Source organism: Branchiostoma floridae, chromosome 18 (assembly GCF_000003815.2).
Source record: "Branchiostoma floridae strain S238N-H82 chromosome 18, Bfl_VNyyK, whole genome shotgun sequence".
Classification (NCBI taxonomy): domain Eukaryota; kingdom Metazoa; phylum Chordata; class Leptocardii; order Amphioxiformes; family Branchiostomatidae; genus Branchiostoma; species Branchiostoma floridae.
Window position 1 is genome coordinate 12,130,050 of NC_049996.1, and position 14,711 is coordinate 12,144,760.

The 14,711-nt window shown below is 40.7% G+C and overlaps 2 protein-coding genes across 10 annotated transcripts in view; one reads left to right on the forward strand and one right to left on the reverse strand.

Annotated features, from left to right (window-relative positions):
• The window catches only part of LOC118405375 (neurobeachin-like protein 1), a 50,221-nt gene extending 48,970 nt beyond the window's left edge, over positions 1-1,251 (forward strand). For all 8 annotated transcript variants that reach the window (XM_035804850.1, XM_035804854.1, XM_035804851.1 and 5 more), the window contains one exon: positions 383-1,251. In XM_035804850.1, coding sequence (XP_035660743.1) covers positions 383-581 — 199 coding nt within the window. In that variant the 3' untranslated portion in view covers positions 582-1,251. The remainder of the gene's footprint in view (positions 1-382) is intronic.
• LOC118405376 lies at positions 1,208-14,445 on the reverse strand. 2 transcript variants are annotated; one of them, XR_004829897.1, is made up of 11 exons: positions 14,328-14,445; positions 12,982-13,222; positions 12,160-12,247; positions 11,723-11,858; positions 9,223-9,417; positions 8,385-8,484; positions 7,843-8,002; positions 6,855-7,106; positions 5,907-6,114; positions 2,135-5,010; positions 1,208-1,759 (listed from the first exon to the last, which is right to left on the reverse strand). XR_004829897.1 is itself a non-coding variant. In XM_035804859.1 (10 exons), exons 2-10 carry the CDS (start codon positions 13,164-13,166, stop codon positions 4,793-4,795), a joined length of 1,542 nt encoding a protein of 513 aa, XP_035660752.1. In that variant the 5' UTR covers positions 13,167-13,222; positions 14,328-14,445; the 3' UTR covers positions 1,788-4,792. The 2 variants fall into 2 exon arrangements, 1 of the variants encoding a protein (XP_035660752.1); XM_035804859.1 differs by lacking the exon at positions 1,208-1,759 and having other exon boundaries at positions 1,788-5,010.
• Positions 14,446-14,711: the final 266 nt, after the last annotated feature.

Here is a 14,711-nt window from a genome sequence, read left to right on the forward strand (position 1 = left end):
CAGGAAGGGAGGGTCAGAGTTGCCAAAGTGACAGGAAGCAAAGGTCAGAGTCGCCACAGTGACAGGAAGTAAAGGTCAGAGTTGCCAGAGATAGCAAATTAAATTTATCAACCCTGTGTGACCGCTGACAGACAATACAGGTCATGAGGTCAATGAAAGAGCCCACTTGTCACAGGGATGTATTGTTTCTGGTCTGTTTCAGCCACCAGGGAAGATGTCGACCATAACCAAAACCCATCATCTCTTTAGATGGACGGAGGCCAATGATGATGTGTTTCGACAGCTCTATATTTCCCATACACTAGTCATGTTCAACGAAGAGTGACAGAAAGTGATCATTGGACACATCTAACGTTAATATGATGTTTTGCTTGTTTCCCAGTCTGAAGCAGTTGACCAGCATGCCCCTCCACAAGCAGATCTCCTGCATCTTCGTCACCCCCGGCAACAGCCACATCATGGCGGGTCTGGAGGACGGGAAGCTCATCATCATCGGCGTGGCGCGCCCGGCCGAGGTCCGACAGACAGCGGGGATTCTGAAGAGCATGATCCAAGCTCCATCCAGTATCAAGATGTCATAGCAAAGTTTAACCCTTTTATTACTGTATCCCATTTGTAAGGACCTGTTGTCTGACCAGTTGTAGCTTTGGAGGGTTCAAACAGACAAGGATGGAAATGGTACTCTGCTATTTTGTCTGGTTTGGCTCAGAACAAACTTTGCTGACAACTGTACTCTCTGACAAAATAGTATGTAAGTACTTGTATTTGGTGCCATGGCAGTGGAATATATAATCTTAGCAAGAAGGTTATATGAATTCATATAATCCCCTTGTTCTTAATATTCAAAATAGTACCATAATCATTTACGGGGGTACTTCTGAAATAGGAAAATCTAATCAAAACAATGTGCATATTAAATTGAAGAACTAATGTGTGATATCTTAATGACAATCAAGTGTAAAAAGTTTTATCTAGTATTTAAGGTGAAGGCATAGATAGAGAAAAATATTGAACAATTATTTGATAACATTGAATAAAGATACAGTCATGTACAATAGCTAGGCACTCAGCAACAAAATAAGAGCCTTACACAATGCAAATTGAACAGAAGATTAATATTGATTTTAACATTGCTTGATTAACTGCTGCTGTGTTATATTGTAAAAAAAGTAACACTTAAGGAAAAAAATTCATACCAATCATTAACCATAATTTTCTTTATACTCAAAGAATTCAAGACACACAAAAAAAGAAGTTGCATGACAAGTTGATCAAAAAGTCTACGTGCTGTTACATATTAAGATACAATGAGCAATTATCATAGGATAATGACTATGTTCATCAATGGCAGTATTGTGGGATAAGCCATACAATCATAATGATATAACCCAAGATATTATGGTGTAATTTTCTGATCTTTACTTGAAAAATTATTGTAAGCAAAGCTTAGATGCACAGTGTATGGTATAGTTTTGGTACTTTGATGCTTAAATTATAGAGTTGATTTGGTGCATACTTTCTTGCCTTTATAATCATTGGTACTACTTAAAGTATGTATAAAAAAGATTGGTAAAACACTATACCTTAAAATCTTTCTGATGTTTTGATGGTTCCATTTACACCTTAAATGTTTTGAGCAACCTTTTTGTGTATCAACAATATTTTACAACAGTAGGATTTCGCACTCATAGGCTTATCTTCAGAATATAAACTTGCCATTCTTTCCAAGATTCCGTCCTTTTGTCATTCAGTTACAGAACTTTAACGGTACAAAATTGCAAAGAACTTTTTTTCTTTATGTTTTGGATTAGCTGTTACCTTTATCCCAACCATTTTACAACTTTTATTTTTATTTCGCCCTTTCGCTCCATATTTTCCATGAAAAAATCCGTGAACCAAGAAATTAAATTGGTGTGGCCTTAAAGTATAATAATAAAAAATTTGGTAAAACATTATACCTTAAAATCTTTCTGATGTTTTGATGGTTCCATTTACACCTTAAATGTTTTGAGCAACCATTTTGTGTATCAACAATATTTTACAAAAGTAGAATTTTGCACTCATAGGCTCATCTTCAGAATATAAACTTGCCATTCTTTCCAAGATTCCATCCTTTTGTCATTCGGTTACAGACCTTTAAGGGTAAAAAATTGCAAAGACGATCTGATGACTTTCGGTTTTATAAGCCAGTTGTGTCTGCATTGACAGACAAGATTATTAAAATCATAACAAAAGAATTATGCAACAAGTCACCATCATAAGTTTGATATGAACTACATGTACATGTATTGAAGGACCCATAGTATAAACTAATTTGGATTACACAAGTTTGGTTGTGTTATTCCAAAGGTACAAACGTATATCCTTGCAATACAAGATTCCTTGCCTCATTGCCACTAAATCTTGCTGTCAGAATATGTATGTTGTATATTACAATACTGACTTTGCAACTTATACATGTATGATGTATATGTTGAGCTTGTCCAGTCCTGTCAAGTCCAAAGTTCCTTGTTAAAACTGCCCAAGATGGCCACTCTGAGGACTTTTGAAATTTCTCTGTTCTATGTAGACAAGTGGTCACAGAAGAATAGATTCTTCAGAGTTTGTGTCAATGGAAACAAGCTTAGAGACTGCCAAAAAGTGGTCGCAATGGTCTGGTGGTCCTCAGGTTGAAGTCTTAAGATTGTCACTTGTGCAGGTACCGTTTGGCTGTATGGAATGCAAGAACATAGAACTGCCTTCATGTTTATTATTTGTTGTGTAGTGAATATGGGACTCGATTGTTAGGTAAGACAGAAATATAATTTAGTGTGTACTTAAAGGTGTCAATCATAAAGATGATGAAGTTGCCTTATTGTTTTATATAATTGATTGCCAATAATTGATAGAAGAATGAAATTATTCCACCTTGCAATGGTGTTATGTCAATGAGATACTTAACTATATATAATCATTTGTATGGAATGTATGATTAAAGAATTTGATGATGTGATAATCTAGATAATAAAGCACTAAGTAATGCTGTACATGTGGGGAGCACTTCGTAACCACTGCAATTTACAAAAAGCTGAAGGGTGTCGCTTTTATTTTCGAGTTGCGCCGTGTTTTTTAAAACTCAGAAAACGATTAATGTTGCTTGTCATCAGCAGTTGTTAGAGAAGCTGGTGGGGGGATTATCCTATCTTACAATGTTTCTAAACCCTCATCTTAAGGTAAAATTTGACTGCAACTTGCTAGGGTCAAGCCCGATTCACAGCTAAGTCATCAGTAGGGATTTAGCTGCCTTGCTTTTTGCGCGGGCCACAAGTCGGTTCACAATTTGAAGTACGCATGGAATACTAGTAACCATGGTCTATACACAACAAGATCACTTGCATTAAACGTTTGGGGCCTTCACCTTTGACATTGCGTATGCGTATTTCAGGATTTGAAATCTGAAATACGTAAACGCATAAAAACGAAGAGAAACGTTCAAGTTTTGCTCTCTATTCCTTTGATATTTCGTACTACCAAATCCCATTCCTTATAGCACAGAGCGCATGGGTGGACACTTTCTGACCTTGCGAATGGTGTAGGATAACTTGTCACACTCAGAAATTTATATCACTTCGGATCGGTGTATTGTTAATTTTTTGTAAATTGATATAAAGGACATGCCCAGTAAGGGTAAAGGCGAGTTGTCCATTGGACGATAATGCATATTTTATTGTAGTTTTTTCTGCATTCAATGTGAAGTTGCACTTTATCTGGGGGACTCGACAGTTAACCACGGTGAGAACAAATATGAAAGCCATTTCTTAGTGCTAGCGACATTGGTAGGATATTTGGGTGAAATTGGGACAGTTTAAGGTGAACTATCATATGAAAGACCCTATTCTTGTTTAATCAGTTTTGAAAATTCTTGTTTTTAATGTCTTCCCGTCAGATAATGGATTGATCGTCGGCTAACAGTTGGAGGCCCGAAAGACCAGTCCAAAGACCGTGCAGAATTTGTATGACATGCGTTTTCTTAGACTTACGTAAAGTTGATAGAACAGTAAGCATTTGAGGGTACGTTCGCGACCTTCACTCCTCTATAGTATAATATAACATACTTTACTGGCATGTACTGGGAAGGTTTCGCCCACTCTGTATGTACTTAATCTCCAGGTTTTCCACATAAAAGAAATAAAGAAGAAAGAGAACTAGGCTTTACGAACATAAGATTCGCAAATATATCGTCTAGGTTATTTTCTCCAAAAAAAAAACGCGACAAGTAATGTTTTAGTTGTTTAGAAGCCAACGTTTCTGTAACTTTCTGCAACCTTCCTCGGGGCAATACTGACTGGTTTCGTACTGAATCTAGGCATCGCTGCTAACGACACGTAAAATATCTACATCAGTAATTCCTAAAACAGTAATCCGTATACTTAGTTGCTACAGCGGTTCTTGTAATTTTCGTGTTCTAGCAAAATATAACTATTGACTCGCATAAGATATCCTTCTACAGACTCACATAAGATATTCTTCTACATTGCTGCCACAAATTGGTATAATGGTAAGGTCTTGAAAGCTATCGCATTGTATCACTGTCCTTCAGCATGCATTTTTCAATATTCAATTCTTATGCTGATACCTGAATACATGATAGTTAAACAGTCATGTATATATATTCATAAAGAGTGCTACAATTTGTCCATGTACAATGCAAAGGACAAAGCGATCGGTCATAGAAAAGAACACTATTTACCCATGTAAATGTAACACTATAAACTTGCCTCTTTACGTACTATTCATGTCTTAAAGGCTGAATCTATGGTTTTATACAGGTGTCTACACCGACAAGTTCAAAGCCGGAGTTTTCGTACAGATAGTCCATGAGATAAACAGAGATCATGTAACTGTCAGGATGGTCACTGTTTAGACTGAGGATCCCCCCGTTAGAGATGCGCTCATACAGGATACGGAGCGCCTTGGGGGTCCTAAACACGTCATTGTACTGATAGTAGTTGTCTTCTGTCAACAGTGTTCCTGAAAGGTGAAAGAAGAATGCAGGAGTTTCGCATTCGCGAGATCATTTATGGTCAAAGGTCAAGGCAGCACTACTGAAGGTTGCGCACTGAGCGTGCGTAGATTGTACATGTCTCATACCAAGCTTCCAACTTGCGTATTAGTCAAGCAATTAGGCTTAGGTCACATTTCAAACTCGGGGCCCGGCCGGAATGTTTTAAGAAACGAAAAATTACAATGTATACCTAGACATATACACAAATCATGCCCATGAATCTTATTTTGACATTTTGTGTATTTTGATACGAAAGGGTATGTCACCCCGTAAGGGGCGGTATAACCCGCCGTGTGTAAACATGTGCGAACATGTTTGATCACGTCGACCGATGATGATGATGATGCATTTTATATCATTATTTTCGCTCCCGAAAGCTGCCCGGCCGGGCCCCAGTTTAGAAATGTGACCTATTAAAGCCTTAGGCTAACGTCATATTTCCAAACCGGGGCCCGTCCGGGCAGCTTTCTGGAACAAAGTATATAAAGACACCAAACTACACAAGACATAAAGAGAAAATCGGGGGGCATTATCTGTTGAAAATTTTACGTTAGCATTTCTATTTTTTGTTTCCTCAAACTGCCCGGCCGGGCCCTGGTTTGGAAATGTGTCGTTAGCGTGTTTCCGTCCTTCCCGCTTTGGCAGCTGTCAGCCAATCAGATACCACCCTCCCGTTGTTTAGGGAACAAAAATCCTAGCCAATCACGCTGCCTCTTGACTGTAGGCGGCGACGTGATTGGTTGGCGATGACTGACCAACGCTAACGCAGAGGGAAGCACGAATCGCAGTCTAATACGTCAGGGTCATTGCATAAAATAAAGGGGGGTGGAACGGCAAGAGAGGATGGATAGCACAAACTTACCAACATTTGGAGGAAAGGATGCTGTTGGCTGAATGAGCCTCAACCCTCTTGCCTTCGCTATATCAATCACCCGTTTCGACAGACCATCAGGACAGTAGTAGGCTGGTTGTAGCCCGACTTCCCTCATCCGCTGTACAGCCGACATCATGCTCATCCGCATCACTTCGGTGTTCTGCAGAACCCAGTGACCTGCCGGAAACGGTGCGCCCTACGTGCACGATGTGAAAAAGAATACTGTAAATGCAGAAATGTTCGCGGTGGATTAATGTTCGCGGTTTTCGCGGCGACCACTTTACCGCGAAATTGAATCCACCGCGAACAATTTTCTATAATGTATTATAGACTGCAGTAGATGGTGTTACCAAGAAAAGTCATTTTTCCCGCTACCGCGAAATTGAATCCCCGCGAACTTAAATGCATTTACAGTATTAGTGCATATCGAGCCTCTTTGACTTGTAATACAAAGTTTGTAGTTCACATAGTAACCATTCTGATAGTATTTACGATGCACATAGAGTTCTTTCGGTGTTGGTGTCTGTACAAATCTCCATTTATAACAGCCTGTCGGACCCCTCGAAGCACAACTACAGTACAGATCTCGATTATGTTATGTAAATCGCGATTCAAAGACTTGCAATTCTCGGTTAAAACGCAAGTAGATATGCGTGTACCCGCGTCTAACCACGTTTAGACGGCCAAGGAATAGACGTCAGACACGCCTGCCTCTTCTTTTCAAAACAAATTTCCAGACACGTCCTGTCGACGAAAGTTCGGGGGTTGGCAGAAATCGGTCTCTTTCCATATGCAGGCCGTAGTAGCGCTGCGTATACCCTATACCAGGTCCAAGACCGCCGGACTGGAAAAACTTTTTGGTTCAGTTCCTGGGAAAAAAACACTCTACCAGTTACGCCGCGCACGACGCCATAAGAAGCAAAACAAAGTAAATACCTCTCGTATCCCTATCGTATATCTGTCGGCCCACTTGGTGACCAGGTCCGGGAACTCCTGCACGAAGTCCCCGTAGACGAAGAGTGTGACCGGCATGTTGCTGGAGTGCGCCCGGATCGTCTCCACTAGTTTGTGGGCTGCCTTCCTGTTCATCCCGACCTGAACCGTCAGGGCCAAGCGGGCCGGACCGCCAGGAGAGCGGGAACAGTTGGAGTAGACGTCCCCAGCAGCTCCAGGGGCGTCATCTGGGACCTGGTAACACGTTCAACCAACATTGCGTCAAGAACTCTCCCGTCTGAAAGTAGATCTCGACCTTTTCTATTCTATTCTATTCTATTCTATTCTATTCTATTCCTTCCCTTCTTTTTTGTCCAGCAAACCACATCAAGATGCAACGTGAAAATGGAGATATCGTTTGGGGTATGTCTGTCTGTTTGACTGTCTGTCTGTGTGGTTGTGTTTCCGGCTCTTTGTGGTAAGTTTGAATCAAGAACCTTTAGACGGATTACGATGATATTTATTTATTTATTTATTTATTTTATTTCATCTTGAAAACAGATGGGTAGCCCCTACAACAGTGCATAGTTGATTTCCAAGGGGGCCCATCATTTGGTAGGTGTTGGGAAGACGAAGATCAGCGCCGATTTTGGGCCCCTGGTATGTGACCTTGGTACTGCAGCATAACTTCCGTTTTTGTGTCTTTTGACCTGGCCGTGCTATATACGATTTTTTGGTGGCAAATAGCTTGTGATGTAAGGAAGAAGTTGTGTATGTTTGAGCTTCATAGTAGGATGCCCTAGAGCTGCAGGGGTATTTTTGTCAATACCTTAAACAAAGATGTATACAATGAAGTGTAAATTATGCAGATTGAGACCTAATTTGCACGTCAAATGTTAGATATCCCCAAATACATTGATTTAAAACGGATGTAGGTTACCCAGCGGATAAGGGTGAGCTAGCGTTACACAATTTCTATAATTGTACTTACGTCTGATCTCTGAAGGCGTTCCATGTCTCTGTATCTTTTGTCCTGCGCTGCCCAGTCAATCTGTCTGATGCCATGGCTGGCCAGAGTAGACTTAAGTTCTTGTCTTCTTTCTTTCGGCCAACCCGGTACAGTAAGGAAGCTGTGGAACTCACCATAAAACCTGCAATGTTGGGATACAGTACGACTATGGGGATACTTCATTGATAAACGTACAGTCCTCTACAATCTCGAATTGATGAGTCATGTGTGTGTGTGTGTTTGTGTGTGTGTGTGTGTGTTTGTGTGTGTGTTCGTGTGTTTGTGTGTGTGTCACTGTGTGTGTGTATGTGTGTGTCTGTTAAGCTTGTGCTTCCTGAAATTTACGGTCAGCATAACTTCAGACCCTCTTGCTGTGGTTAAACAGCATTCATTTTCCTAGACCTATATCTTTTCGCCCTCGCGCATTACTTTTGGGGTCTTCAGAGGATGGCATCCATAAAATTAAGACAGTGTGGCCTTACCAAGATTTGAAAAGACTTGATAGATCAATGCAAATCACACACTTGTCTATCCACTCGAAGGTGCCTTCTCTGATCATCTTCTCCAAGATGTCGTACTCTGCTCCCTCTACATCAAGTTTGAAAATAACGTAGTCTTCCGGTGCTGTACAAAAGACAGTTTGTTTCTAGCTGTCAAAAAAATCTATCTAACAAATTGAATGTAGAATTAGAATACATACGGGACATACATATTTTCAACATCATATTCTAGTTATACATTGTTTTATTTCAACAGAAATGTTGTTAACATGTTGGAAAATGATTCTACAACAGTTTCAGCACTCAGATGTTGAATCGAAAATTTGATGTTCTTTGTCGGTACCATCGAATACTATCGAGAAAATCTACGATCTCCGTCTTATTCTAGGAACTAGGACTTTCGAACCGGTAAGGGCAGTGGGTTGTTATTTAGTGAATCAAAACCATTGTGTCTAGGGCACAGTATCTCCTACCAACCCCTTCTACCTAGTCTCAAAGCAGATCCTACCATGGATAGTATTAAACTGGCCAAGAAGTGTCAGCCATGAGGTGTACATTTGCCATGTAGGTAGCCAAACACACCCCTGGCCGACTTCACTCCCCTGGCAGCTGTTGATACTATCTTATGCTACCATAGGATCTGCTTGGAGATTACTTCTACCCTCCCTACCTCCTACCACCTTTCACCTCCTAACCAAAGCCAGAAAACCGTTTGTACGGGGTGGAGTGAAGAATGTCATGTAGTGTCTTTCCCAAGAACACATGATTGGTAGCATGTATGGATTTATAACTAGTCCCTCTGACTTCTAGGCCAAATAACATGTAGTTACACCACACGTACATCATTTAATCTCAAACACACCGGTGTTTTCCTGTATCCACGTGGACAGATCCAACGTAGGTCTGACGTTGCGTACTCCCAGTTTTCTGCCGGATTTTTCATCATCTATCTCCGAATCATCGGCGTAGATCGTCGCACCTCCCCACATCCGGTCGTAACCATTGACAAGACCTTTGTCGGGACTCCATGCCGACTCGCCGTAGGCAGTCATGTTTCCTGTGAAGAAATAATAATACACTAGAAAGGCAACATTTTTGCAAAAATACATATTTTAAAATGTTTTCCCTCTAGCCTTGTATCAAGCTACTCACATACGATGCCATACCTTTAGGCTCGCCCCAAAGTAGTGTGTGCAAGTGAAAAAAGAATTGGGGCTATGAATGGGGGTATCTGAGTAGCCTGACGTGATAGCCAGTCAAGGTAGACAGCCCAGTCTTTTCCGTTTATAATTACCTTTTCTGCTAGGAGGAAGAAAGAAAAAGAACGCGTCAGCAGAACATGTTTTCTCCTCCTGGAAAACATAATTAAGGTCTAATTCTCTAACTGCGGCTTGTATTTGCCATAAAAAGAGACTCAGGTGCCAAGAAGTTGTTGACAGTCAACGAAGGGTAAATGTGCTCAACATAGAATGAATATAATATCAACATTTTTTACTGTAGTTAGATATAGATCGGGCCAATAAAAAGCTTTTTATGGGCGCATTTTTATATTGAAAACATAAATGTGCTACTCATTATATTTTATTTTATATGCCTGGAGTTGGTTCATAACATTTTGCCATTGCTTATACAAATCAGATCCCTATTTACATACTAATATTAAATTGTATCAAGCATCACTTAAGCTGTCAGCATACCAAAAATCATGATGATCCATTCAATCCCTTCTTGACTTATTATCTTTCAAAGTAGGAAACTAAACCGGCTCCTGCAGTTCAAGAAAAGATGTTAGCGGACCCAAACATACACCTCTTACTCTCTGCCATCTTTCTCAGTTACATATGTGACAAGTCTGAAAGTCCTATCACGGAATACAGTGGATTTATCAACTTTCCTCATTAATTATGCAAATTAGCTGTTAATTTGCATAACTGGTATCTCATTATGTAACGTTTTACTTAGGCTATCAACATACCAAAAATCATGACGATCCGTCAGCACGTTCATATTGCCATTAATTATGCAAATGAGATCTTCATCTGCATAATTAATTTGTATTGATATTTCTGTCTTTCTCAGCTGCACATGTGGCAAGTTTGAAAGTCCTATAAAGGAATGCAGTGGATTTACACATTTTCCTAATTAATTATGCAAATTAGCTGTTGATTTGCATGATTAGAATTCCATCATGTAAGTCTTCCCTTTGGCTATCTACATACCAAAAACCATGACGATCCATCAATGCGTTTATATTTTCTCATTAATTATGCAAATTAGGTCATCATTTGCATAATCAACATGCATTGATATTTCTCTCTTTCTCATCTATACATGTGACAAGTTTGAAAGTCCTATCATGAAATGCAGTGGATTTATAAACTTTCCTCATTAATTATGTAAATTAGTTCCTGATTTGCATAATTAGTACTTCATAATGTACATTGTTACTTGGGCTATCTACATACCAAAAATCGTGATGATTCATCAACACGTTCTCGAGTTATTCTCGTCCAAAGTTTGAAAGGAAATCGGCGACTGCAGTTCCAAACAAGCCGCTAGGGGGTCCAAACTTATAGTACTTACTCTCTGCTTCAAGGGCTATCTACCACTCAAAAATCATAACCACAGCATGTCCAGAACACGAGATATCAAATATTGAGGTTCTGCTGCAGTACCTTAGCAAGCCGCTAGGGGGCCCATTATCGAACTTGACCTTCGTTTTCCCGACCCTTATCCACCTACCAAATATCATCGGGATCCATCTAAGGCTTCTCGAGTTATACTGTTAACACACAGACAGACAGACTCACATACAAGCCTAAAACATAACCTTAGCCATTCTGGCAAAGGTAATAAATGAGGAGACGAAAACATGATTAAGACCGTACAGTAACGCAACATTTCGACGTTACACCTGGTAGGATACTTCTAACAGCGACCTGCATGGCCCATGTTGTTTTTTATGCTTGGGTGCACCCTGGTTGATTTTATCATCTAACAGCATCCCGGATCAAAAGGGAACAACCCGCCGTACGTGCAATTTGTCCGTACGTTTTTTGGAGGCCACGTCCGCCACGTATTTGTGAAAACGTTGGGAACGACTGGTAAGAGCAGGGGGGGAGTACGTCAACGCACGTCACTCGCACGGTTGCGCAAGGTGACACAAAGTTGTGCCTGCACGTAAAAGTTCCCAAATCTGTTGGATTCCCTACGAGTTCGTACGGAGGCGGTACTTACCACTTTATATAATACGGATCCTAAAAGATTGCCCACGTTTTGGCACCTAGACTGCACGTACTAGTATTTGCACGTACGGCGGGTTGTGCGCTTAGTCTAAACGGTAAGAAAAGTGACATAATGACCATCTTGCCCGGCCACGGCAACTGGACAGTGGAGGACATGGTTGGAGTAGGACGCAAAGTAGGGTGCCAGCCTCGCATCCAGCTCGAACGAGTGGATAATGTAGTCTGTTCCACCAGGGTAAGTCTCCCGAAATAACTGCACAGAACATGTGGGATGTGATCTTCGTTATAGAGTTGTCACAGACATTTTTCAGGTATAAATGTTATATTTTATTATTATGAAAAATGAGGCATAGTTTTTAATGTGTCTGCATGTGTGGGTGTGTTTATGTGTGTGTTGTTTGTGTGTGTTGTTGTTGTTTGTGTGTAAATACAAAATGTGGCATTTGAGTGGAAACAGAGTAATTTTTAATGATATTATTCCACGTAGTCATTTTCTCCGGGAAGCAGGTTCACTAGGGAGGGGGGCTACAAAGAAATATCCTTTTTTTTCTTACCTGTACAGTAGAAGCAACGTTAGCTCCACAGTCCAGAAGTATTTTCCTCGGCCCATCTTTGTTCTGTAGCCCCTGTGGAAGTCTAGACCTGGAAGATTTGGAATTAGCCATTACATGTGGCCAAGGCTCTGTGTGAGTAGCCTAGCTGATGAATTGTTACCTCCATGAAACTTGGAGGTATTGTTTTGGTCTGTCCCTGTGCGTTGCCAGATGATTACAATGATATTTGAATTCATATGATATATAGATATTCTATGGAGGCATGAAGTCTACGGACTCTTGCTTTTGCCAATCAAGCAAGCAAGCAACAAACGGTGGTAAAGTGAACTGTCAACTGAGAATTAAATGGACGACATTAGTACATTTCCTGTACAATCCTTAGGTATTGGCCTATGTAAGACACATATTTTGTTTACATTTATTTACGTTTACCACGATATAAAAAGAAATAAGAGTCGATGAGACCTTGTACACGAGAATATGACATTATATAGGTACGTTCCTGTCAAGCCAATTTTTCCCCTCCCAACTATTTGCCTCAACACTTGGGGGTTTCTAGTATACTCCAGGCGATAGAAGTGCATCACAGAAGGGCATCAGATGGAGACCCTATGCTGCCACCATTTTGTACCTGTTAATTTATCTCTTCAACAAGTCTTGCTTTGACCTATACTTAGTTCGGTGTGGCAAAAATGTGCAATAAAGGTCTTCAATTATCAAACTCCTCGCACGCACACAACCCCACGAAGCGACAAATATTGACTGACTAGAAACATGACACCGGTGACGCACTGCAGTAGGAAGTTGTTAACAGTTACTTACCGAACATGATCATCTTGAAAGATGTAACGTTGCACTTCATCAGTGTTTTCCTGATGTAGAGGGACAGTGGCGGTTTTCCAGTCGTTTTGCATGAGACACAGGATGTATCCCGAGAGTACTCCGATCAGAATAAAGAATACTGCATACCTTACGTTTGTTATTCTCATTCTGCTTTGAGCATTCATACGTTACCGACTTTTTCTTGTGCAATTTTCTCCACTGCCTGCTAAATTCACTTCACCTGAAAAATCGAAAATAGAAAGAATTTGAGACAATAACAAGGTTGGTTGTTCACAACCAGGTGTTTTATGCTAACAACACAGAATCCAAACATTATGAAAAAGGTGTGATTCTTCGTCTTCCACTGTCTCAGGAAAAGAATTCGAACACAACATGTTACAGTTTAGAGTTAGCTTTTAGACTAGAGTAGATATATTCTATACTGTTCGGCACTGTTTGTCCACTTTCATGTCAGTGCAATAGGCGCCCTCGACTGCCACCTTATCAGGGCAGTTCTGACTGGTTCTCAAGGCACTGCAGCATTGATCACCTTATCCTGTTACAATTATCAGCGTAGATTGTTAATCATGGGGCATGATTAGGCAATGGCTGTGTGATCTCAACAATGCCAAGACGGAATTGCAAATTCGACATAATAAAGACGACAAGAAATGTCATGTAGCATCCACTAGTTTACACCAAAGCTACCTGAAATGTGGAGACAGGGTGAAACGTCTGACCCCTCCCTAAATCTATCCAGTTTAGTAATGTATAACTGTTAATGCTACCTTGTGTACTTCTTACCTGGGTGTCTAAACGTCATCGACGTAGAGCTGCGCATATTGTTTGGTTACTGAGTAAATGAGTAGGACAAGGTAAAAGAAAAGTCTCACCTGTACCGTTCACGTTCAAAACACAGCCCTTCCCGGGACAACTCGTAAAAAAAGAAACAACTTGATTTTCATGTTCTGCCCAAACCATAGACGTCAGTTTACTACGTGTACACATCGACGTGGCAGTTTAGGAAATGTTACAGTACCTGCATGGGGGAGGGGCGCTATCTATTGCTAGGACCACACGAAAACAGAAACTTTCTAAGTGATGTATTGTAGCAAAAAACATTGCTGTACCTTATAATCGTCATAAACAGCAAGACGACACATAGAACGTAAAATCACGTTAAAACCTCGAAGAATACCCCTCCACTGTCAGCTATAACGAACCCCCATAACACCATGCAAATTTTATTGACACAACAATTAATGCCGGTATTTAACTTTTACATGGACGAGGACGCGGGTATATGAACGCTAACAGAATACTGTATTTCGCACATAGGAATTTACCTCAAAGTTAGACGCAGAACATCGGTCACGTAATGGGAGAGCTCCGGACCAGAGTGGAGAGAGATCGGGAAGACCTCGCTAAACTCCAGCGCAGGTTGAGAGAGACCAACGGGAGATTTTGCTCGAAAGGAAAGAATCGTTGTGTTGGAGACACGATGTCGAGGCGGATATGTTTTCTGACACGCATCGTAGAATAACAAACGTATGACGTCGCGGAAGCCGGGGCTTTATCAAAACATACATTCATCTGCCCCCTCCTTCACACTTTGAAAGTGGAGTGGGTTCATTGATACGAAAGTCTTTGTATATTTCAATACTTTATAAGTCGGGACGACATACGGGAGCCTAACCTGCAGTACATGGCGTGTTGCTGTAGATTTTTTT